Consider the following 25,215-nt stretch of genomic DNA (forward strand, 5'->3'; position numbering starts at 1 on the left):
CCCTGCATTTGCATTTCATTTTGAAGATGCTATAGGATCAAGGACTTCAGTATTAAAAAAGACTTTCTGGGTGGGGAGGCTTGATGATGAGAGAGTCTTCTCATCTTGATGGAGATGCATTTGGCTAGTATATTTTGTGGTTCAGTTCCTCTTGTTGAAGGTAGTGATTTTTTTTTAATAGGAACAGGATCTATTTCAACTCAACTCTTCTTGCTGCCGAACTCTACAGTGAAGCTGTAATCATGTGTTTACAATGTATATTCAGCTAGTTGCCTTGGAAATGGTTGTGGTGACTCATAGCCAGCATTATTTGACCTCAGCGCAGGATTAACCATGAACAAGAGACAGAGTGTGGGAGACCAGCCTTTGTTTAAACCTCATAGCCTAGGTAATTAGGAGGATATAAAAAATATGAAAACCATGTGTACAAGGAACAGCTCTTAGCCAAAACCTCTTTCACTTATAGGTTTGGGTGACCCTCTTCCCTCCCCACTGCCCCCGTGCAATGTAGGCATCCTGTGCAAAAGAGCCCTACACTGTAACACTATGTACAGCCTACAGCTTCCACTGTAAGCGTTTCACCGATGAGCCGGCCAGCTCTTGTACTTAGGCCAGCAAGGCAGCCTAAGTTTCACTTCCACTAGGTTTCCCACAGCTTGATCATATTGGTTGGTCGTAGATAGAATGGGGGGGAATTAAAAAAAAAAAAAAAAAAGTTTGAGGATACATGATGCAAAAAACAAACATTTTTCATTTCCTTTCTGAACCCTTTCTGGCAGTGTAATTGTTACCCCAGGGCACCAGCATCGTACTGGTATAAACAAGCAAGGAAAAGAAGCTGCTGTGTGGTTTTGGTCCCTAAACTAAGGGGCATATTTACACGTAAAAAGATCCCTCATAAAGAATTAATGTTTAAGTACTCTACATAACATAAGGTAGTGCTAGGCAGGCGCTTTTCAAAAATGTTATTCTGGCAGCGTCCCTTTAAATTGCTGATTACGCAGGCAAATGCCGCATAGTCCGAAAGTCTTTAAACAAAAATTATCATTGCCCAGATCCAAAGCTTGCTACATTTTTTTCCTTGAGCAACCTACTCTTGTATGTGACTCTTTATGATTGGCTATATGATAACAAATCTCTACGTGCACTCTTGATTCACTATTCAAATACAAGCTTTTATTTCTGTGCAGGACAAAACTGAGGAAGGAACTTGCATCTATAATCAGAGGTTGCATTATAGGGCAAGATGGTTATGAAGAGAGCATTTTCAGTTGAAATATTAGATTCTGAATTCAGAGGTACCGGTCAGCAGAGTACATACCAGACAAAGTCACTAGCCATGATAACCTTGAAACAGCCAGCCCTTGATGGTGCTGCCCCAGCAAGACAGAGAGGAAGTATCTAATGATTGTACAAATACATAAGCAAAAAAGGATCAGACCTCATCTTTTGTAGCTCACTTTATGGGTGCTTGTACACATGACAGGGGGTTTAATCCCCAGGGTTTCATTCTATGCTCCCTAAATTGAAATGGTGGGTTTTTAATTGAAAATCACTGTTTCAATTTTTGTGTCATGTTATGGCGTGAGGTCTGATCCTTCCCCCTCCCTCCCCGAGACTGCTGGCCTCTCCCATGGCTGGGGGCCAAACTGCCAGGGGACCAAAAGGCCCCTGAGCTGCTGGGGGCCCTGGTCCTTCCCTCCACGGTGGCAGTGCTTCCCCGGCCCGCCCAGGAGGGGTACTAGCAGGTTGGGGGCTACCCTAGCTCGGAGGCAGCACCTGGCTGAGTCCAACTCTTCCCTGAGCCCACTGGGGCTTCCAGGATCCCATGTACTGTCACCACCTTCTTGCTCCCTGGGACACCTGGGGAGTGGGCTGGTGTGCCCTTGGGGCAGTGTGGGGAGGCGGCAGGAGAGCGGCTGCATGTGCTGGCGGCTGGAGAAGGCAGTAGGGATTGAGCACAGGGTGCTGGAAGCTTGGGTGGGCTTGGGAAAGCTCGGGTTTGGGCTTTCAGTGCTCTGTGCACAGCCTCTGCCACTTTCTCTGGCTGCCAGTATACCCTGGCACCTCCCCACGCAGTCACAGGGGCAAGCCAACCCATTCCTGGGTGGTCTCAGGTGATGGGAAGGCATCAGGGACTTGCATGGGGCACTGGAAGCCCCGAAGGGCCCGGGGAAGAGTTGTATCCAGCTGGGTGCTGTCTCCAAGCTGAGGCAGCCCCTGGCTGGCTAGCAGCCCTCCTGGGCAGGCCCAAAGGGAAGGACTGGAGTTCCCTGAAACTCAGAGGCTATGGGAGAGGGAAGGATTGGGCCCTTCTCCGCTTTTGCCTTCATCAGGCACCTGCTGAAGGGAGAAGTGGTAAGGGGCCTGATCCTTTTTTTCGGCAGAGCCTGCCCATCTCTACCACAGCTGGTGGGGGGTGGGGGTGTCAAGCTGACAGCTGCATAGTTGCAATTTACAATGTTGCAAACTAAACTACATGGGAATGTTGCAAACTCATTGGAAATCCCCAGACCTCAAGCATGTGTATTGTATGGTGCTGTTAAGCCACACAAAGGAAACTTTTGTCATGTGTACGTCATGACAGTCATCACAAGTACAAGTGCCCCATGGCTTTATGGAAGGAGTAAGTTTGTGTATAACCTGTGTAAGCCAGCAGTCTACCTATTTTCTTGAAATGTAATCAGGCTTTTGAAAATGCATTTTGCTAGATTTAATGCTCGATTAGGCCTGAAAAATTCTCACTAAGTGCTGGATCTACTGTGAGTTGCAGTCAAAGGTGTCTTATTCTAAAATTGTTAAATCTTGTATTCCCATTGCTAATTAACATTGGGGCTGAGAGGTTGGGTTGGGATGGAAAAATGTTTTTAACTTTGAAATGTGTTTAACTTTTGAAACGATGATCTCGGCAGTCCATAAGAGGAGAAACGGGTGGGAAAATCAGGCTGTCCTGGATTTGTACCAAGACTTGTATAATGAGTCAAATGGCACCTGTCTGTCTCTCTTAGGTGGTGGCAGATAACTTTGATTTGTAGAGTTTTTGTTTCTTTTCCGTACTGCTGAAATCAAAATTAGTAAGAACTGTGCTGCTTCATGCTTTGATCTTGAGATACCTCAGGAAAGGTCAGCTACACATGTATTTAATATTTCTTACACCTTTTAGTTACAGGCTTATAGTCCAATGGCAACACAAGTGCCCTAAAACAGATGCTCTTTCCTGTTCTTGCCACATCCAGGAGAGATTTCTTCAGCTGAACAGTGCTAAAACCTTTTGATCTTTTAGAACTCTTTACTCTAATAAAGACCAATAATAGATGCATCCCCCTGAATTCAGTGTATATCATAGGTGTGTACTTATTGCACTAGGATCTTGTTTTATAATTTTTTTGACCATTTTGGATTCCCTTTGTCTTCAGATGGTCTTTTCCTGAGCTGCCTGGCTCAGTTGTTTCTTGTGTGCCCCACGTTCTCGCTGTTATACGGCATAACTGTTGTACTTGCTGTATTTGGCGGGTCTACCGAACTCGGGGCTGCAGCTGGCTGATTTTGCAGGTAGTTCATGGGGCTGCCACCATTTTCTCAGGGTTATTGGGGTGTAGCTCCTCCAAGCCCCTGATTGGCAGAGGGCCCGGCCCCCCAGCTGCTGATTGGTAGAGAGCTGTCCATCGTGTGGTCCAGTCCCTCACCACTGATTGGTGAAGAGGTGTGGGGCTACATGACAGGCAGCTCTCTCAGCCAATCAGTGGCAAGAGGCTGGGGCAGTAGCTCCCTTTGCGCCAAGCTGCACGGCTGGGATGACTGCCGGGAGTCTGGGAGGAGCCAGCATTTAATTTTTAGTAAGGCTTTTATTGTTTCATCCACCTCCTCTTCCCCCCCCCCCCCCCCCCCCCCATTTCACAGAGATTGCCTTATTTCACGATTTCCGCAAAATCCACAAAGTTGTGATTTTAAGTAGGTCCATAGCTGTATTTATACAATTCATTATAAGTTACTCTCTAAAGAGATCTGTAAGAACAAATTTCGTAGACTTAATGGCTTTCTTTTTGATTGACAGCAAGAAACTTTCTGGCTTGAGGGACGGGATCTGTATCTTCCAGGGCAACCCAGAACACATTGGGGGCACTTCTGTTTGGGTATTAATACTTCCTAGATGTCATGCACCCTTACAGGCACCAGCCTCAGGCTCTGGGCATCCTTGGTGTTCACTTAAAACCATTTAAAAGAACTTGGGAGATTTAAACAAGTTAAAGCTGGACAGAGCATCAGTATGTCCTCTTCCTCTTCAAACATGTCTTTGATTATCAGGAATGTGACCAGTGCAACTACACTTTCCTACTAGACAGAAATTGCAGTTTCAGCAGCTGCAGCACTCTGTCCATGCTGACCCATTGAAGTGGGCTTTCCAACATGTTGGGACTGTCTGCAAATTTGGGCTGTGCTGTTTGATTGGGAGCCCTTACAGAAAGCACTCTACTCTCTTCCTTGTTTCTAATGAGGGGAATCATGGCGGAGAGCCCCTGCTGACTGCAGGCGTGGCCAGAGGGCACAGTGAGAGGTCTGGTTTCTAGTTGGCAGGTCCAAAGCTATTTAAAAACTTCTGTTTCAAACCCAGTGCTTTAAAATCCACTTCAGAGGTGATAGGTAGCCAGTACAGATGATGAAGTATAGGTGACTTTTGGAGAGGTGTCCCTTAACCTGTGTCCTGTGACCAGCTTAAGTTACATGAGAAATTTTAAAGTGTGTTTCCATGGAGGGCACAGAGAAGCAAGCCAGTCTGGAGGTGACTAAGGCATGAATCATGGTAACAAGAGCCCAGGTTAAAAGAAATGGCTGCAGTCTCCTTGCTGGGCACAGACTGTAAAAAAAAAAAAAAAAAAAAAAAAAAAAAAAAATTCTGGATGTGGCTGCAACATGATTGTCCAACAGGGTTTCTGAGTAGACAGCATCCTGTTTTTGCTGCCTTTGGAAAGAAAAACAGTAGCATTTGGTTCAAGTCCCCATAGAGAAGATTTGCAGAAGACTAACATAGGTAATTAATCACTTTCTGGAAGATTTAATTTGTAACTGTTAAAGCTACACTGTGCACGGTGGGAGATGGTTGATGGATCTGATGATCAAGTGAGCTTAAAGCAGAAGTATCAGCTGAGGTAGCTGAAAAAACAGTTAATTTAGGACCAGGAGAATAAAATGTATTTACTAGGTTTTTTTATTTACCTTTGTTCTCAGGGTTAAAAATGGACAGATTTTACCTGTCCCAGGGCAATTATTTTATGGCCAAATACTTTTTGGCCACAAAACCAAATCCCCAGTCAGGTCTGATATATCATAGTGCAATAGCAAATATCAACTAAATAGTAACATATTCCCCAGTTTACAATGACAGCATGCTTTTATCGGCTCTTTTGCCAGCCTCAATACATACCTAGCGGCAATACAATTAAACCTTTCTGTTAGCTCCAATGTAATGCCATGCGGCATTTATTTTGTGTGCGTTACTGTTTTCCCTTCATTTGATAAACACGCACTTCTCCAAAGTGCTAGCTTTTGCTTTTCCTGGTTGATCTCATATTCATAACCCATAATTTGAGATGTTTTCTTTTTTAAACCAGCAGCAAATGCTGATAGTGCAGACCTGGTCTGAAACTACATCTAGCTTGGTACTTTGTGGTGTTTATCTATCTGAGGTTCTGTCTCCTCTGGAGCTGGAAGGCTGATTGCAGCTCATGTAGACACCGAGAAGCCAGCTCTAATCTACCTAGCCCAGATACCAATGGCAGCAAACCTGTGACTGCACAACCTGTAGCTGGTAAGTACCAAGAACTTGGGTCTTGCTTTCTTAGGCAGCCCTCTCTACCCAGGGATTCTCCAAAATTGCAGCTACAAGTGATTTGGCAGTCACAGGGCACAAAATCAGAAATGCTAGGAGCAATCAAGTTGTTTAGAAGTTTTGTTTTAAAATCAGTGCTTTAAACTCCACCTGAGAGCTGATAGGCAGCCAGTACAGATGGATGTGGGTGACCTCTAGAGGTGTGTCCCCTAACCTAGGTGCTGTGACCTCCTTCACCATCTTAAGTTTCATGAGAGATTCCAGATGCAATCCCATGGAAAGCACAAGAGAAGCAGGCCAGTCCACAGGTGACCAAGGTAGCTCAGGTCTTTCAGTGCAAATTGCTCTCACGCCCCAGGCTGCACTTTAGGTATAACCTGAGGTTCTTCTGAGACCCCTCTTGTTCTGGTATTTGGAAGCCTCCTAAACTTCAATGCATTTCTGTTCACAGCATCCCTATGATGTACTATTTATCCCCGTTTTACTGATGGGAACTGAAGCACTGAGAAGCTTAGTTACTGGTTTGCACAACATCACATGGGAAGCCTGTAGAGGGAGTTGAACCTGGGTCTCCTGCCCACTGCCCATATTGCAGACCCCTCCTGTCTCCGCTCAGGACATGAGAGACAAATGGGAATATGTTGAATGGTCTCCTCGTTTGTGTATGTATGTAGCATTAAATGGACTGCATTGTACAGCGGGCACAAAGGACCTCCAAGCCAGGCTGTCATTAGTTGGTCTTTTGGGAAAATGAACAGGAGGGTTTCTAAGGAGAAAAAGGAAATGCAGCGTGCACCTCAACACCCAGACAGTCTTGGAATGAAGTGGATAACTATATTCCTTCTTTTTGTCTCAGAGATTTATTTAACTTAAAAATAAATTAGAAAAGGAAGCAAGAAAAAGAAAAGAAAATGGGAACTTTGTGTCTACTTGACTCACCATGTGTGGGTTTTCCTTGCATTGTAAATCCAGTTCTGTGGCAGGAAATTACCAAATCTTGCCTGGATGACAACTGCAAGTTTTGGCTCCTTGTGTTTTGAGACTAGCTTTGAGTTTTCTAGCTTGTTCAGTGATGGTGTGAGATTGCCTGTTCTCTGCTACAGAAGCAATAGCAGTGCGAACTTCCCCATACTACTACCCAGTTTGCCTCAAAGTCCGAGGCTGACCTTAGGGTTGAGGAGGGGAGTTCAGCTTCATATATCCATTTGTTCCTTGGTCTCTGAAACTTCAGCTACAATTAATGCCTTTTTCTGGCAGAGATTGAGTGGAGACCTACCCATGTGATCCTCGCCTACCACCTGGATGTTCATTTCAACCAGAATACAGCATTTAAGTCTTGTTACTTAGAGTGAAGCTTCAGTAATCTCTTTCCCTTTTAACTGTAGTCTTAGGAAGGCAAGGATTCAACGAGAGAAGGGCTTGAGTCCTCTACGATTAGCGGCAGTAACAAGAACTGGCAGCAGACCAAGTCATGTTGGTTAATATACTTGAGGGGAAAGAAATCCGTGTGTGTGTACATAGATATATCTACAGAGATATATCTGTATTTTTAGATATCTTGTCATTAAAGCAATAAGTAAAGTGTTCATATGCCATCTGTTGACTCCATGCCCCCTGCTACATTTTTTTTTTTATGCGTCATTTCAGAAGTTGCCTTTTGCAATATCCAATTTCTTGAGTCTTTTCCTGTACCACAGACCAGTGGGAGTTCTGCACTGGTATCAGTGACAGTAAAACTAGATTTGTAAACACCGGTTTTGCCTATTTATGTTGGGTGCCACTTGTTAACAGTTCCCTCGCAGTTGGGATATTGCAGTGGTTTGTCCCCCTCCGTATGTGGAAATATTACAAGGTCTCCATCATAATCACTACCCGCTTCTGTAACTTTCAGAAACAGGATCTGCCTAAATATTTTGCAATATGTTTTATCTTTGTATCTTATTTCCCCCTGATTTGACTGCGACTGTTTCAAGTGACCAAAAATTACATCAAGTGCAATTAACATGCAAAAACCTTCATTTAAAATTTATAATGACTTATTGTCCTGCTTATTCTTCTTTTCCACAACTGAATGTTTGCCACCTAGGAAACTAGTGTTCATCAAAAAGGCCACGCTCTCCACTTTCCAAATAATTTTTGTGCTGGAAGACTGAAAGGATAAACAAGTTGCGTAACAAAGGATCACTTGGCAATAACAGTCATGCGGACTTGTTTTAAAATGTTCTTAATTATGAAACATTAAAAAAAACCCTAAAATAGAGTCAAACTATGTAGCCAAGAAAAGTTCTGTGTTACAGACTTTCTGGTATACTTATGTGCATCATGCAGACTTATTAAAAAGAAATGAAGCCAGTTCTCACTGGTATAAGCCATAAGGAAAAAAAACTGGTGAATAGGGTATGGAAAGTACTTCTGAGTGGGCATTGAGGGGCTGTATAAATCCTATTGATTTTTATGATGATCCTGCAGTAACAGGACCCTCAGTGTGTGTGTGTGTGTGTGTGTGTGTGTGTGTGTGTGTGTATGGTAGAAGTAGAAGGAGTTTTGGCCGGGAAACAGATTTTAGTGTTGAGGGTTTAAATTGTTGAATAAGGTCTCCTGTCTGTTGCAATTACACAACCTATTTATGTTGCATAAAGTAAGTCCTTGTCCTGCAGAAGTGGCCACAGTAAGTCTATAAATTACACACTCATGTGAGCCCGTAAGCTTCATAAACAGAGCGCTCTACTCCTTGAAGAAAAGGAAAACTCACTTCTTCAGTACCAGGAGGAGGATCTCTTGATCTGTGTCTGAGAACCACTAGAGGGCATCGTTACTGGTTTGTGGCAAACAATTACATTACAGACCGACCAAACAATCTTATTTTCCTTTCCTTGCTTAAATCTGTTAGGATTAAAAATATAGAAGCTCATCTTGTCATGGTGACATGGAAAATGCAATTAGGACAGGAATCCTTAGTCACCTACCAGATGAACCTGGCATACATTTCCAGCGTGACTTTAAATAGTTGTGGAAGCTCAGGACCAATTGTCCAGTGTGTTAAATAAGACTCCGAAGTGTAGGAGGCTTGGACAGGATTTCCACTTCTTAGCTGGGTAGGAAATGAACTCATGTTTTAGTAAGGTGGCTCTGTTTGGCTGTAACTGTTTTGTCTCCATGCGTGCCTTGTCTGATGATAAGGAGCCTGGTGGGAGCTGCCACCACCCTTTCAAATGTGCCCTCCCCAGAGGGAAGTGTATTAGACCCAAACAGGTTTAAAAGCAAGTTAACCGTTTGTGGTTCACTCCTTGTAGCTTCAGAGTCTCCACACTTTTGGTTCTGCGTATAATTTCACAGAATATCTCTACAGACCAAAGGTGTTTTTATTGGCACACTTTGGTTCTCTTTGAATAAATACATGGGGACCAGAAGCTCTCTTGCTATCAATAGTATGACGTATGAGGAAATGTAGACATTGGATATTTATATACACATATATATCCTCATATGTTGTGCTATTTCCTGAAGCTCGTTCAGAATTGAATGCGTCACTACAGCTAGGACAGGTCAGACTGGTAGCCATAATTAGGTTTAACTTTTGATCTGGAGGATTTTACTTGCTGGTGCCTAGTCAGTCTCATATTTTGCCAGCAAGTCAACTTACCTGCATAATGAAGCTGCAAAAGTACCTTCCAAGTTCATATTGTAGGGCTGTTTTCACAAGGTCACATTTCACTTGATTTCTAATTTTTCCATTAAAAAATCAAATCAAATCTGTTTTTTCCATGTGTTGTTTTATGCAATATCTATGCCCAGAAATGTACTTCTCTTGATTCTAGAGCTTAACCAGAAAGGCCAATCTAGTTATAAGACTTAAAAAAAAAAATGTCATTTCATTTTATAAAAATGTTCTTAACATTTGCCAGTGCCTGGCAGAGGGCAGACTTGGATACGGATATCGGTTTATATTATGAGCCTAGACTCTGTCTTAACAAAGGCTTTGTCTGGAATCTCGCAGGCAAGTGCCAACGCACATGAAACTGAGAGCAATGGGGGGTCCAAGTTGTCAGGGTCATTAGTGGCTGAGTGGGAGATCTTCAGGTGAAGAGCAGCTTCATTAGCTCTTTTATATTATGAATTCTGTAACTTGTTAGCAAAGAGAGGAGGTTATGGGGACAATGAGCATATTGGAGAGGAAGTCTGTGCACCCCTATCCTGAAATGTATAGTTTGAAAGTCAGTTTTATTTTTTTACAGTGTGCCCAGCCATATGCTGGCACCTCTTAAGTTGGATGGGAAAGATGTATGCTGTCCTGAGAAGCTTGCCAACTTAAATTAGAGCTAATGAGATGCAGAGAAATGGAGGTAACATCAGTAAGATGATACATGTCAACAAGAATGAAATGGGCGGCATGATGCAGTAACACTTGGCCTATAGAAGGTTTTAAAAGGTTGCAGAGTCTGTTAATTGTCTAGTGCCATGAAGTTGTTGTGGCAGAAATGAGTACAGATAAGGAGAAGCTTTGCACAGAGCGGGGAGGCAGTCTATGTGGAGGAGAGGTGTGGAAGCAAGTGCAAAGTGGTTGGGATATTAGTGGACAAATGTGTTCTGTAGGCTGGCATCCCTGGCAGAACACTGTGGATTGATATTGGGATATAATTTGTAGCATACAGCCCTCATACTTCGTATCATCTTCCCAACCAGTAGGTTTAAACTCTTGAGGGAGGAAGGGGTGTCATAATAGGCAGGCAGAAAGGAGGTTGATGTGCATGCAGTATTACACTCTGAAACAAAGAAAATTGCCCTCACTTTTTTTGCTCTCCCACACCCTGTACATACTTATCTTTCCAAGTTGGGTATTGGTGTCATCCTCCTTGAAACACACACCCGAAGGAAACGGGCTGCCTTGCTGATTCATAGTAAGAGTGCTATGAAGTTACTTTGAATTGCTGGGAGAAAGTTGAGACGCATGGCTTTCTGTGACGCTGCAGATAAAAAGTGGTTGCAGACTCTAAATATTCTGGATAGTTAACATAGGGGACTGTTTTACTTACAAAGCACATCTAGGTTCGGGCGACGTGGGTGAGCTGATATTACCATGCATCCAGGAAATACGCTGTTAGAGCTAATGGTGTAAAGTCCAGTTTTCCCCCGACTCTTATGCTGGGCAGGTCACTTACCCTACGGTACAATAGATTCTGCTAATAACTGTAAGAGCACAATACTTGTAAATCATTATCCCATAGGAACATCAGGAAATTTAGCTAACATCTCTAATGTCATTTGATGCACTTTGTAAAAAGGAGTTGTTGAAGTCCGGATATTGTCAAGGGTGGGGGGCGGTCTTTTGAAGCTGAGAGCAATTTTCTCCCACTGCCAGTGGTCCCTTCACAAGGTTTGTGTGTATTCGTGTATTTGAAGCGTACTTGCATGCACCATTCCAAAGACATTTCAAAGCAGGGGGCAGAGAGCTCTTGAGCAATCTTAGTATTTGCTGTGCTCCTTGCTTAATTGCTCCTCTTGCTTTTGAACTGTTTGCCAAAGTCAGAACCTGTCCCAGACTCTCACCCTGACTCTGACATTTTGTCAGATGTAGGGAAGGAGGACATCAAAGCCTTCGAGGGGAAAGGGTACATTGCCCTTTAGAACATTCCCCTTGGTTTAGCAGAGCACTTGTTTGATCCTGTTAGACATAAATGAATTGTCAGCTCCCTCACCTCCCTGTGAAAGCTACATTGGATATTTGTGGGAGTTCCAAAAGACCATGACTGGCCGCCAAGCAACACACACAGTCTGGTTGCTTCCCCCTGTGCTACACTTAATACCCATATGGTTTTGTTTTAAATTGGGTGCAGTAATCCTGATATTTGGGGCTCGCTCCTCTCTTCTGTTCATGGGAACGTTTGTTCTGCATGGCTAGGTGATGTCTGTTATGAGACCCTGAATGCTGTGCCAGCTAATTTGGCAGTGGGAATGCACTTATCCCACATAGGATTTCTCTTGTTGCTGTTTAAACTAAAAAGCCAGTGGGCAGTATCAGATAGGTAAAAGACTCACTTGGTTTCAAGTAAGAGGTGGTGGAAGCAAATTGACACCAGTTGTTTTCCTGGACACCAGCTTGCTAACATTTGATAACTGCTGCTTGGCTGTGCTGGAAGAAGTGCTGTTTAAATCTGAGTGACAGGTGGCTGTCAACTCGTACATCTTGAAGATGGGATGCTCCTGGAAAAAGAGAAATTTAGAGTTCAAAAATAGCAGCAGCAACCCAGGGGGTGTGTACGTGTTGGAGAGTCTTTGATTCTGAAATGTTTTTTTAATGTTTACAGGCTAATGAATTGCTACCACCAGTTGCTATCAGTGGTTGTACTAGAGAAGACAAAGCCTTGGCTGGGATGGTCTAGTTGGGGCTGGTCCTGCTTTGAGCAGAGGGCTGGATTAAATGACCCCCCGAGGTCCCTTCCAACCCTCAATTTCTATGATTCTAAGACAGCATGCAGCACCTGAGCTGCTTTTTGTGGGTCAAGGCTCTATAATTACTGTGGTAGGTATAATTTTATCCATCCTGTTGTGAAGCAGGGATAGACGCATTTACTAGGCTCTTGCTAAGTAGATTGCTAATCCTACTAGCCTGAGGAAGACACAAAAGGTGGGGCTAGCGAAGTCCAAGAACAGTAACCTAGTGAGGCACCTCACCTTGTCTACCCTCCTGTACAACCTGTGCTGCTAGGATTTCTATTGGGGTGCTACCCTCAGCTCCTGAATTAGCCTTACATTATCGTATCCTCATAAACCTACTGTTGGTGATGGATATCATCAGCTGGTGCTGGATCTGGTTGAATTACAGGTGTGAAAAGACCAGTTTTGCCGTCTGTGCCATTTCACAGCTCAGGCTCCAGCCCTTGTCCTGAGCACCATTTTCTGAAATGGCGCTGAATTCAGTCTTCTCTTCTCCTGCAGTTAAGCACTTGCATGGCAGGTAGTAGGTTTCTGGTAAGTGCGAAGCCTCATTTCCCAAAACCAGAGCTTCCTGGCATCTGTGAGGGGCTGTAAAGAGATGTTTCAGCTGTTCTTCCTCCCTGGCAGCCCCTCTTTCTTTATAACCTCCTCTTCTGTGGAGGCCTTTGTAAACTGCCTCAATTGCCAATCTTTTTCTTAAGTAGTAGTGTTCTGTTAATACGATGCTTGGCAATTTGGCTGCTTCCACAAAACCCCAAGTTGGAAAAATGGAATGACAATTCTGCTACTGCTTGACAAAGCTATGAACAGCTGCCGAAGTGTTGGATCTGACTGAACAGTTTCTCTTCGCCACCGCAAAGACGAGGGGATGTATTTTTCTTTTAGAAGTGAATGGAAGAGCTAAGACCCCTACACCACCAGGGCAAGGCTTCCTGCTCACCACTGGTATGCGGGTAAATGGCATTTTCAAACCTGTGTATAAAAAAAAAAAAATAAAAAAAAAATCCTTCATCCCGTATATTTAATAAAGAATAAATAGGGTTTGATCAACGTAGTAAGATGCTGAGATCATGGGTAGAGAGAGAAGCTTTTCCAGTAATTAGTGAAGGGTCCATACTGTTCTGGCAAAAACAGCAATGACGTCGGTCTAGCTTTGGCGCAAGAGACAGAAAGAGACTGCAGAGAACAGTGAACTTGAAACACAAACCATGTTATTAAAGGGGCTTGTCTGGCAAATACAAATGCTGGTCATGCTGAAAAGATGATATATTTTCCCCTTGTAAATTGCAAGGAAGTTTATTTTGCATTTTCTGGGGCTGTGGAACTGCTGCCCTGCTGGGCCAGCCTTTCATTAAAATAAGTAAATGAGAAGTTAGCAGAGCTGTGAAAATAAGTTGCTTTTTTTTTTTTAAATAAATATGAAAAGAGGCAATCTCCTTGTTCTCTGGGATGCAGCAAGCTTAGTTCTGCCATGTGAAACCAACTCCAAATGGCAGGTGCGGTGCTGAATAAGAGACCTGATCACGTATACACAGCGTATTTGAAGCAGGCTATGTTATTTTTGTAATTGTTGCCTTTTTGTTGTTTGAGCAAAAATTATGACAGTCTCAACACTGATGCAAGATGTAGCTTTGTAACACCTGCCCCTTTCTTTACTTCAGATAGGTTCCTGGCATCTTTCAGACGTTTCTAGAAATATGATTTTTGTTGAACTGTGAGGGTTTGATTGTAAAAGTCCTAATGGGAATTCTGTGCCAGATGTGCCTGACTTTTTCGCTAGGGACCCAGGTGCCTTGGTACCTTTGAGCATTTTTTTCCTGAGTCCATTACTGGTCTTGAAATGGCCTTTTGGTGATAGAAGGGAGTCCACTCCCATGACTCACAGTGATCATGGATGGAAAGGACTTCAAGAGGTCATTTACACCAGCATTTCTCAATCCATGGTTTGCAATCCAAAAGTTGCGAAAGGGTTGTGAACAAACTTAAAAATGGATCAGGCTTTAAAAATGGATTTTCATTTTAAAGGAGAAAAATGTGGGAAACTGTGGCTTTTCTCTTGCAGGCTGGCAGAGTTCCCTCCCACCCCCGCTTTACACACTGAGGGGCAGGAGGCAGTGGGTCGGGAATGGGCGGCACTGGGTCAGGACTGGCCATTGGTGCTTACAAATGGGTCCTGGTACAAAAAAGGTTGAGAACCACTGATCTAGACCATTACTCTTTCCCAAAACAGGATCAAACCTAACTAGTCCTGACAGATATTTGTTTAACCTGCTCTCTAAAGCCTTCAGTGATGGAGAATCCACTGCTTCCCTAGGTAATCTTGTCTAGTGGTTTATTATGTATATAGTTGGGCTGTCAAATGATTAAAAATATTAATTGTAATTAATTGCAAGACTTAAAAAATGGTTGCGATTAATTGCAATTTTAATCATGAAGTTAAACTATTATAAAATTGGGATTCTATTATTAATATTTTTGGATGTGCGCACACATACACAAACCCTAGACAGTCCCAAGACCTGGTCCTCCAACCCCTGTTCCCCCATACGCTTACCTGCATCCAGCTGATGAGTCTGCTCCCAGGACTGTGCCTGTGCCTGTCTGGGCAGCAGCAAGTAGTGAGGAGCTGCTTTTCCCCCAGCAGCACAGGCAGGCACACACCAGCGATGGGAGAGGGGCTGCTTTTGCAGCATAGGCAGGCATGCAACAGTGAGGGAAAAGGGGCTGCTTTTGCCCCACCACCAGCAGTGATTAACATGCATTAAAAAAATGAGTGCGAAATCAAATTAACACATTAATGGCAATTAATCCTACTATATAGCTACTGCCATTTTTCCTGGAGGCAAGTCTAAGTCACCCTTGCTGCAAAGCCAGCCCATTACTACTTGTCCTATTCATCTCTGGACATAGGGAACATTTTATAATCTTTTATAATCACTTTATAATATGATTCGGTTCTGGAGAGGAGAAATCTGAGGAAAGATCCTCATTCACCCCTCTGATTATGTGATTCTGAATAATATGAATAGTGCAGTCCTGTTCAGGAGGCCTTTTGTTACTCTATAGTTTGTCAAGTACTATTTTATATGGGTCGATATATAAGTATGTGTGTACCATCATGGTATCTCATGCGTGATTTCATTCATAGGATCTTGTACTGTTTAGACGTGTTTCTTTTCAGTCTAGTCGGTTCTTTCTCTATTATCATTATGTTCATTTCTTTGGTTTTACTTTTCAGGCCATGACTGCTGTGAGACGGTGAAAGTGGAGCTTTGTGCCTCCAAGGAAGGGCTTCCTATTCTGGTGGTGGCAGAGGACAGATTTCAGTTCATTCAGGATGAGGCCTATGATGCAGCTCAGTTCCTAGCAACCTGTGCTGGGAATCAGCAAGCACTGAACTTCACAAGATTCCTGGATCGGTCAAGGCCGCCCTCTGGGGACCTGAATTTTCTGGATGAGAAAGTGGCTTTGGCATTTCGACATCTGAAATTGCCAGCAGAATGGAATGTGCTAGGAGCGGATCAGACTCTGAACGGTGAGAAAAGTAGCTGCTCCTGTTGCTCTGTGTGTGTGTCTGCGTGTGTAAATCAAAAGGGGTCTAGAAAGCTTCCATTATGGTGAGTTTTTCCATCCATAAGGGGGGAATCCTCCCAAATGCCAGCCGAGGTTTTTTTTCTAAGATCCTACATAAATGTATGTCAAGAACCTAAGCTTTCAGATTTGGCCATGCAGTAGATGCAAAGTCACAGCCTTCCCCAATACGCCATGCATATTCATCGCATTTAGCGTAATGCCTCTCTTTCTCATATCTTGGGATACACTCCAGTACTTTGCTCTACCTCTTTTTTGTATTAAAAACACTTTACTGTCCTCAGTAGTCTGGTATTTTAATGCGTGTGCAAAGTGGTGATTGTTTCTGTACGCAGGGGTATATGTGTGTCAGTGCTATAGTGATATTATTGGAAAGCTTATCACTAAATATTAAGGCTGACTCGGGCTTATCTAGAGACCTTGTCAAGTATTAGGCATGCCAAGTCCTCCTTTGACTTTCTGACCAGTATACCTGTGTGGAATTGTGCATTCACTGCGTGTCATGTGGGAACGGAAAGGAAATGCAGGTAGATGCACAAGATGAACACTGGTTTACATAAATGGCTGCATTACTTTTTTTCCCCAGAGATTTCTGACTGATGGCTTCACACACAGAACATGGTTGTAATGTCTGTACTGCTCAATACCCTTTTATGAGAGAGGCACAGTTATGATCTCTGGCCAAAGATGCTTCTGCGTATGCTAGTGTGGCAGGTTTGTTCCATTCATGATAGTTTTCTGTAACGTTTTGTGGTGTGCAGCGTATGTGGTTTTCAGAGAATTACTGACCACCATTTATTTTTACTGCAAACATAAACGCACAGGAAGGCAATTAAGCTAGCATTAGGAAACATTCACAATTTTGCTCATTTGGTGGTTTTTTGCATAAAAAACTCAACCAGCACGTCATCAGTTGAAAGAAGAAAAGCACGTAGGGTTTCTATCCTTTCCAATAAGTGAAAAGTGGTCTCAGTTCACAAAGAAGCTGAAAACCACATTTGAAAGCATCCTGTTTTCAGAGATGCTGAGAACCACTCTCACTTCCATTGCATTTTGTGAGTTCTGAAAGCTCCTGAAAGTTGGACTGCTAGGATTTAAATTGATTTGCTTGGAAGGGAATCATAGAAAATTAGGGTTGGAAGGACCTCAGGAGGTCATCTAGTCCAACCCCCTGCTCAAAGCAAGACCATCCCCAACTAGTTCATCCCAGGCAAGGCTTTGTCTAGCTGGGTCCTAAAAGCCTCCAGGGATGGAGATTCCACAACCTCTCTGTTCCAGTGTTTTACTTCCCTTCTGGTGAAAAAGTTTTTCTTAATATGTAACCTAAACTTCCACTGTTGCAACTAGAGACCGTTTCTCCTTGTTCTGTCATCTGCCACTGCTGAGAACAGTCCAGCTCCATCCTCTTTGGACCCCCCTGCAGGTACTTGAAGGCCGCTGTTAAATCCCACTTCGGGCTTCTCTTCCATATACTAAATAAGCCCAGTTCCCTCAGCCTCTCCTCATCAGTCATGTCCCCCAGCTCCCTTAACCATTTTCACTGCCCTCTGCTGGACTCTCTTCAATTAGTCCACATCCTTTCTGTAGTGGGGGGCCCAGAACTAGACACACTACTCCAGATATGGCCTCATCAGTGCTGAACAGAGGGGAAGAATCACTTCCGTCGACATGCTGCTAACACACCTACCAATGCAGCCCAATACGCCATTAGCCTTCTTGGCAACTAGGGCACACTGACTCGTATTCAGCTTATTGTCCACTGTAACCCCCAGGTTCTTTCCTACAGAGCCACTGCCCAGCCAGTCAGCCCCCAACCTGCACCGGTGCATGGGATTGCTCTGTCCTAAGTGCAAGGACTTTGCACTTGTCCTTGTTGAACCTCGTGAGATTTTTCTAGTGGTCCAATACTTTGATTTGGCAAGGTCTCTCAATGCTAGCCCTCCCCTCAAACATATCTACTACCCCCAGCTTGGGGTCATCTGCAGACTTGCTGAGGGTGCACTGTATGCCATCTTTCAAGCCACCAATGAAGATATTGTACAAAACCACCCCCAGGACTGACCCCAGGGCCACTCCACTTGTTACTGGCTGCCAACTAGACTTTGAGCCATTGATTACTGTCCTCTGGGCCTGATAATCTAGCCAGTTTTCTATCCAACTTACAGTCCATTCATTCAACCCATGCTTCCTTAGCTTACCTGTGCGAATGTTATGGGAGACTGTATGCAAGGGCCTTGCTAAACTGTCTGGAAGTCATGAGTGTTTAGGTCTGAATAACACCTGTACAGTATCTGTTAAAGCTTCCAGTAAAAAGAGAGGAACTCCATGTGGCCCTGGTGTCTGCTGGGAAGACGGCATAAATGGTGTCTGTTAACCTAACATAATGGGGATGAATAAATGCGTTGGCTATAATGGGATTAAATGCATCTAACAGTAAGGAATATAGACCTGTACCCACATTGGTTCACACAAGTGTTCCCTTACAACAAGTCCTCCCATATTTCACTGTTTAGACGCAGTTCACTGATTGCTTGGTCTTTTTTGGTTCCTCCTGTCAGCTAGCCTTTTGTGCAGGAAGGCAATGGCTTTGACACAGATAAGATATTTTGTTGTGATATTGTATAACCAGCTAATTAGTTAGGATATGGTGGCCCTCGAGTTGAGGCCTTCAGAAGGTGCAGTATTCCATTGCTGGTATAAACATTCATTTGGCTAAACAGTTCCTTTCCTTCAGGGAACTCCATTGGCTGTGCCCATAAGAATATCTCAGCTCCATGGGCTGGAGAAGTAGCTTAGAAAAAAAAGCGCACAGTAAATGCCATACAAGTCACTCCTCTTCTCCCCCCCCCCCAATGCTAATAAAATTGCTTGAATCCAGTCTGTTTTAGAGATTTAAAAGTGGTTACATGTCAGGTTTCAAATTGAGAAAAAAGTGTGACATATGCTGTTGCTGCAGGTTCACATAGAAAATCCTCCATTCTTTCTTTTTCCTCCATTCCTTTCTCTTTCAAACCCTGCGTTTGGAACGAAAGAGAGTCTCATGGAGACTCCCATGAGCCACCACTCCCAGACCAGCAGAGTAACACCCAGTTACAGCTGGTCAGAATTTTTTTTCAACTAATCTTTTCATCTAGCTGTCAGTGCTTAAACTGAACCACACTTCATAGCAATAGATATTGAAGAGGCCAAAGAACTAGTAGGCTGCAGGGAAGCATTTCAGTACCCAGCAAACCTGCTTATCCCCGTACTGTACTTCATGTTCTTATGTTCACATTTATATTCTTTCTTACTGTAGTTGTGGTATGCTTTTAATCCTTTGTCTTTTCCCTAACATTTCAGCATATTTGACATCCTACACCTGTGTGTGAAGGAGTACGCACACTCTTTTTAAGGAGTAAAGTTAATGATTTCCATTGTTCTTATATATTTGCTCAATTAGGTTCTTCATTCCCTGAGAGCTTTCCATTATTCAGGTGTTCTCTTTCCATAGACCCAGACTTGGAAAAAACCCCATCCCCCTCAGCTACAGGTAACGACACCCTTAATAGGATTATGTATAGCTGCCATAGGAGACTTGAAGCCATACCAGCACAGCATACTTGTACGTGCACATATGCATACATGTGATATATGAATGTACCACATTTATCTGAATAGATGACCCACCAATAAATAGATTCTGTTGATTGAAATTGTATACATTTGTTACAATTTTCTGTGCATAGAATCTAATCATTGAAAAATTGTCTTAAATTCATCCCACCCCACTACTGTAGGTGGCAGGTTATGGGGGCAGTCAAGGGGGAGGCAGTGGGGGGGGGGGCAGGTAGTTGGGCTATGTAGTAGGGCATGTGGTGGGGAGCTGGCAATGGGGAGGCAGTGAGGGGGCAGGCAGTAGGGGAGGCATGCAGTTTGCCCCCCTGCCACCTCTTCCCCCCCCCACTTACCTCCATTTTGTCTGCTTCCTGCAGTCCAGCCTCCCCCCCTTTCCCCCTCCAGACCACTTCTGCTTCCCTCTCCCCCCCCAACCTTGGGTCTCCTCCCTTCTACTTTCCCCTTACCTTTGCTCTGGCTCCAGGATGCTGTGTCCCTACTGCCTGCAGCAAAGAGCGTGGCTTCAGCCCAGCCCCGGAGTAGCACCTTAGAGCCAGCACTGCTGTATAGGGCCAGGCTGTGCTTCATAGAGATGAAGCCTGCCAGCACCAGAGCAGAGCTTTTGGGGGGTGGGGAGGCATGTTGCAGTGGGGAGACTGGGGGCAGCAGGGGCCCAAGGCTTCAGGGGGAGAGGGGTGGAGCTGCAGCAACTGCATATCCCTATTACTTTATACTTGACTGTAAGACAGGGTGCTCCCCCCACCATGTTAAATGGGTGCGAAAACCCTAGTCTTTCAATCAAGTAAACAGTACATGCACATGCGCATACACACATTCATATATGTGTACGTACATGCACATGCATCTGCACCAGCATCCCAGAATATTTAACGTTTTTTTTAACAAGGGTTGCTGGATTGGAAAAATTCACTCCATCCAGCAAGTCAGTAATCTTAATTTATTTCAGACTGACTTCTGTGTCATCTCATTTCTCAGTCCCTCAGTCAGTCCAGCCTGTATCATTTTTTTTCCTGTTTTGCCCTGTCAAAGTAAACTGAAATACGATAAACTGATGCTGTGGAAAGAATTTATTTCTTTATATGTGAGCCAACCAAAAATGTTGCAAGATAATGTATTCTTTCGATAAACTAAAATTGTATCTTTTTTCCAAATGTAGTAAAAGCAAAACTAAACAGCGTCTTCCAAACCACAGTGTTAAGGTAGCTAGCACAGTTGAGTGATGAGCATGTCTGGGGGCTCTAGGTGGTGTTGGCTTATCAGGAGTGATGATGCAGGTAATGACATCCTGCATTGTTGCAGGAGACATGGAGATCTCTGGTCTGAAGTCCTACTAATTAAAAAGATTGTCAGGTTTTTTTCTTTTCTTTTTTTTTTTAAATCTCTTAAGGTTTTTGTCAGTGGCCTGCTCCTGTAATTTGCCATGTCCGTCTTACAGCATTCCTGCCCTAGCTTTCTGATTTGCTAAGGTAACCCATTTAGCAATAATCCCCATAGCAATTTTGAATGCTGATGCTAGATCACCTGCAAAATATTTTTTTTTTTAGTGTGTATAAAATCTCAGTCACTTAAGCCTTTCCGCATGGCAGGTGCTCTTAAAAGGTGTAATCAGGTTTCAGGCTCTTTGAGTCTGAGCTGTAGTCTTTTCAGAACGTGGCACAACAACCTGACATGCAGAGCTCATGGACCTGGCTGGAAAGCAACAGGATGTCGCGTGTTGTGCCCAGTCCTGTCCCAGTGCTTAGCATTAGCTACTTATGGTCATGCTGACTGGTTTATGTTTATGATTATGATTTTACTGGTACTTCTGCCACTCCGGGCTTCCATCTCACAGCTGATATCCTGACGTTAGCCCTGACATCTGTGAATAGCTACAAGTTGTTTAAACCCTGTTCAGTTTGCTCTTCTTTGATTCTTCCCCCCAGTCTCTCTTCTCTCTCCACTCCCCTCTCTCACCCTTCTTAGATGACCTAACATACCTATTGTGTGGGGGACCCAAACTATAGCATTGTACTTGATGCTTATAAAATTGCTCAGATTTGATGGTCATGCCATTTAATTAATGTCATCTACAGTTCAGGAAACAACAAAACACAACCCCAGAAAGTAAAACAGTGATGGTAAACTTTGACATTGATAATACATTTTTAAAAACCTACTGAAAAGTCCCTGTCATGTATCTGTTTATCTGCAAATCTCAGAGTGCTTGTGAAGAGGGGTATTCTCAACCCTCTCACACAGATGAACAAATCAAAGCACAGAAAAGTGAAGTGACTGGCCAGAGATTGGCTGTTAGAACTGGGGATGATATAAACCAGGTTTTCTGACTTCCCAGGCCTGTGTCTTATCCACTGGACTTCTCTGGCTTTTATCAAGGCAGCCGGAAGACTTTTAAAACCAACTGGTTAAATTAATTTGGTAGCCTAGGAGAAGCAAATGCAAAACTGAAAACTCTGTAGAACGGGAGAGGTCAAGAAAGCAACACTGGGCACACTAACGGTGTCACTCCTTGGCTTGAATTATGTCTTTCATCCGATGCATTTAAAGGGTGAAGCAGTTCACATGCTCGTGTGATTAATGGCTGGGGATGGTGCAGTCCATGGAAGGAATGTGCTCAAACCCTAGGGGTTACAGAAGGGAACCTCTGCTCCCTGCATTTGCAGTCCTCTATTTCCCCTCTCTTCTTCAGCAGTTACGTCATAAGATGGGAGCTATTCTGTCATCCGAAAACTTCTTTCTCAGACAAACCTTTCTGACGTCATACTGTTACCCACTAATCCATCACGACTTCGAGAGTTGTCAACGCTTGGTGCAGAATGCGCCTAGTTAAGGATTGCCAGTGTCACCATGGTATCCCAAACACTGAATCACCTGCAGTTGCCTTTTAGTGCTGTCTGCCTCGTATTACAAGTCCACTATATCTTGCTTAGGACTATAACTGGGTTGCTGGCATATTTACTGTCCGTGACAACACTCACGGTGCTGTATGTCCTGAGTTGTATGGTTGACACTTAAACCTGAAGCTATTATCAAAACTTTAAAAAAGGCCTTAAGATGCATGCTTTGCTTTCAAAAGTATAAATAGGGGGTGGCTATTGATTAATGGTACATTAGCAAACAGCATGTAACTAAACAGAGTGACAAGATCCAGAAAAGCATAATGTCAGTGGAACCCTTCTGCCAGGCACTGGGTGGCAATAACAAGGGCTGCATTCAAATTTAGAGGCTTAACACACATTATTATAATTTTTTTTTTTTTTTTTTTTTTAGATCGGTCTCAGGCCAGTACCCAGAAATGCGGGACAGTAGATTTTACCAGAGTGTTTCAAAGTGAACACGCTTCCCCACTCTCAAGCGGCGTTCAACTAAAACAGGGTTTATCACAGGGGAAAAGGGAGCAAACGCACAACCTTAAAGAAAACATTAACTGTTAAGCATTAGTTGAATCCTGAACCAGTTTAATCTGTCACTGGCAAACAACCTAGGGGAGCTAGCACCTAGCTTGCTCAGTTGGGAAGGGAGACTCACCTAGCATTGCCATCCAAGGGCTTTACCACCTACACTTGCGAAGCATGTGAGGGGATGAGTAGGGAGGCCCACAACAGGATCCTGCTACTTCAGGGGCTCTACCACCTATGACAGCCAAAGTAGCAAGTGCTAGGTAGAGAGGCCATCACCGGAGCTGGTGCCACTGGTTTTGGGGCATGCTTCTGGGTCACCGCTGCCAGGGGCTATTGCTGCTTCTCTTACGGGTCTCTTCAGTATGTTTGTGCAACCCCAGCTCTTTTGAATCCTGACCTACCTCCAGGGATATTCAGTTCTTTTAAGCCAGGGGTGGGCAATTTATTTTGGCTGAAAGGCTGCTTAATGAGTTTTGGCTAGCTGTCGAGGGCTGCAGGGGTAGCCCCGCCCCTTGGCAGGTGCCCCGCCCCCGGTCTCCATCTTGGGGCCAGAAGTCCTTCCCCTTGCCCCCAGCAGTACGGCGGGTTTGCCATCTTGGAACTGGGAAAAAAAACCAAATTGTATACTAAAAATCAAACACTGACAATAATGTATTTTAATTTTATTTCAAAAAAATATTTTTGTCCAGATTTGTGTGTGTGTGTGTGTGTGCTCACGTGGTGTGTGTATATATAGACATGAATGCATAATAGCTCAAAATGAGGTCTTACTCTTGTATATTGTAAGGGAGTGTGAAGAGTGGGGGCTATGGAGAGGTAGGTATGAGGTTTGTGGGTGGGTGGATGTGGTGGGGAGTGTTGGTGGGAATGGGTGGGTGGGTATAGAGTTTGTGGGATGAGGGAGAATGGCTGGGGGTGTCTAGGTTGGGGGTGGGCTGTGTGGGGGTATATGAGTGTAGTGGGGTATGAGTGTGTAGCAGTGAGCGGGGCTCCTCCCAGAGGTGTGTAGGTGTGTGTGGGGGGAGTGCAGTTTGTGGGGGGGTGGGATGGGTGCGGTGTTTGTGGGTTGTGAGACTGTGTGGGGGAGGGTGTGGTTGTGGGGTTTGCAGGGGAGGGTTTATAGGTATGGTGGGGTATGCATGGTTGCCCCTGCGTATGCCCCCCCCCCCCCGAGCCGGTCAGCATTCTCCTTGCAACAGTGCCCTGCGGCACCTTCCCACCACTGCCAACAGTGCGCAACCTCAGCATGCCGTACTTCCCCACCAGAGCGGGTCAGCCAGAACCCAGTCACAGCCCTGACTCAGCCCAGCTTGCCCCACCTGCCTGTGGCACAACCTGCTGCCCCCTGGGCACGCAGCAGAGCTAGGGCGGCTCCGCAGCTGGACTGCCTTTCTAGTCAGCGCAAGCAGTGCAGCTCCTTCTGGCTGCCGCTGCCATCAGCCCCAGCCTCACGGTACCGGTGGGGACCCACGCTGCACAGCCCCAACCCCGCGCACCTGCTCTAGGCTCGCCTGCCCAGGCTCAGCTGTGGCAGTGCAGGGAAAAAGCTGTTGCTCAGCCTGGGGTAAAAGCAGCTTATCTCGCTCCCGGTGCTAGCTGCTCCCTGCTGCAGCCACCTTGAACCTGCATGGGGCTGCCCTGCGTCTGCTCTGCACTGCCACCGCTACCCCATGGAGCAGCCCAAAGGTGGTGGTGATGGCAGCAGAGACCCAGGGCAGCCCTGCACAGGCTCTGGGCAGTTGCAGCAGGGAATTGCCAGCGGGGGGTGGGGGGGCAGGGCAGTGAGGGCCCACTTTTACCCCACACTGAGCAAGAGCTTTTGTCCCACACCACCACTGCTGGGCCTGAGTGGGCGAGCCCATAGCAGGCACGGGACATGCAGGATCAGGGCGGTGTAGTGGTGATCCCTGCTGGGGCTGGGGCTGGTGGCGGCGGCAGCAGCCGGAAGGAGCTGCTACTACCTGGGCTGCCTAGAAAGGCAGTCCAGCTGCAGAGCCACCCCAGCCCTGTTGTGTGTGGCCAGGAGGTGGCAGCATGTGCCATGGCTGGACTGTGCCTGGGCTAGGGGACCGAGAGACCCGCTGTGGGCCATGTTTTGCCTACCCCTGTTTTAAGCTGTGGAAAGTATCTGGTTTTCTTAGGAGCCTACCATAGGGGCTTGTGCCCATAAGCACTTTTCCTTAAGGAGCTGGTGAGCCATAAGGCCATCCGGGAAGCGATTCCTGTCTGGAATCTGTTTCTCACACGCTGACGGAAATTACGTGTCAGATCTCTGCCAAGCTTGCAGCGAGTGCTGACTTTTCAGTGAATTAACATTACATTTGCATACTTTTAAACTTCATAATTTTG

The 25,215-nt window shown here is 44.8% G+C and overlaps 1 protein-coding gene across 7 annotated transcripts in view; it reads left to right on the plus strand.

Moving 5' to 3' along the window:
- Positions 1–25,215, plus strand: part of AKAP13 (A-kinase anchoring protein 13) — a 324,780-nt gene that overhangs the window by 128,225 nt on the left and 171,340 nt on the right. For all 7 annotated transcript variants that reach the window (XM_090029889.1, XM_090029887.1, XM_090029891.1 and 4 more), the window contains exon 6: positions 15,501–15,797. In XM_090029889.1, the coding sequence (XP_089886015.1) occupies positions 15,501–15,797 (297 nt within the window). The remainder of the gene's footprint in view (positions 1–15,500; positions 15,798–25,215) is intronic.

This window comes from Crocodylus siamensis, chromosome 15, assembly GCF_052110815.1.
Source record: "Crocodylus siamensis isolate JL-2025a chromosome 15, ASM5211081v1, whole genome shotgun sequence".
NCBI lineage: Eukaryota > Metazoa > Chordata > Crocodylia > Crocodylidae > Crocodylus > Crocodylus siamensis.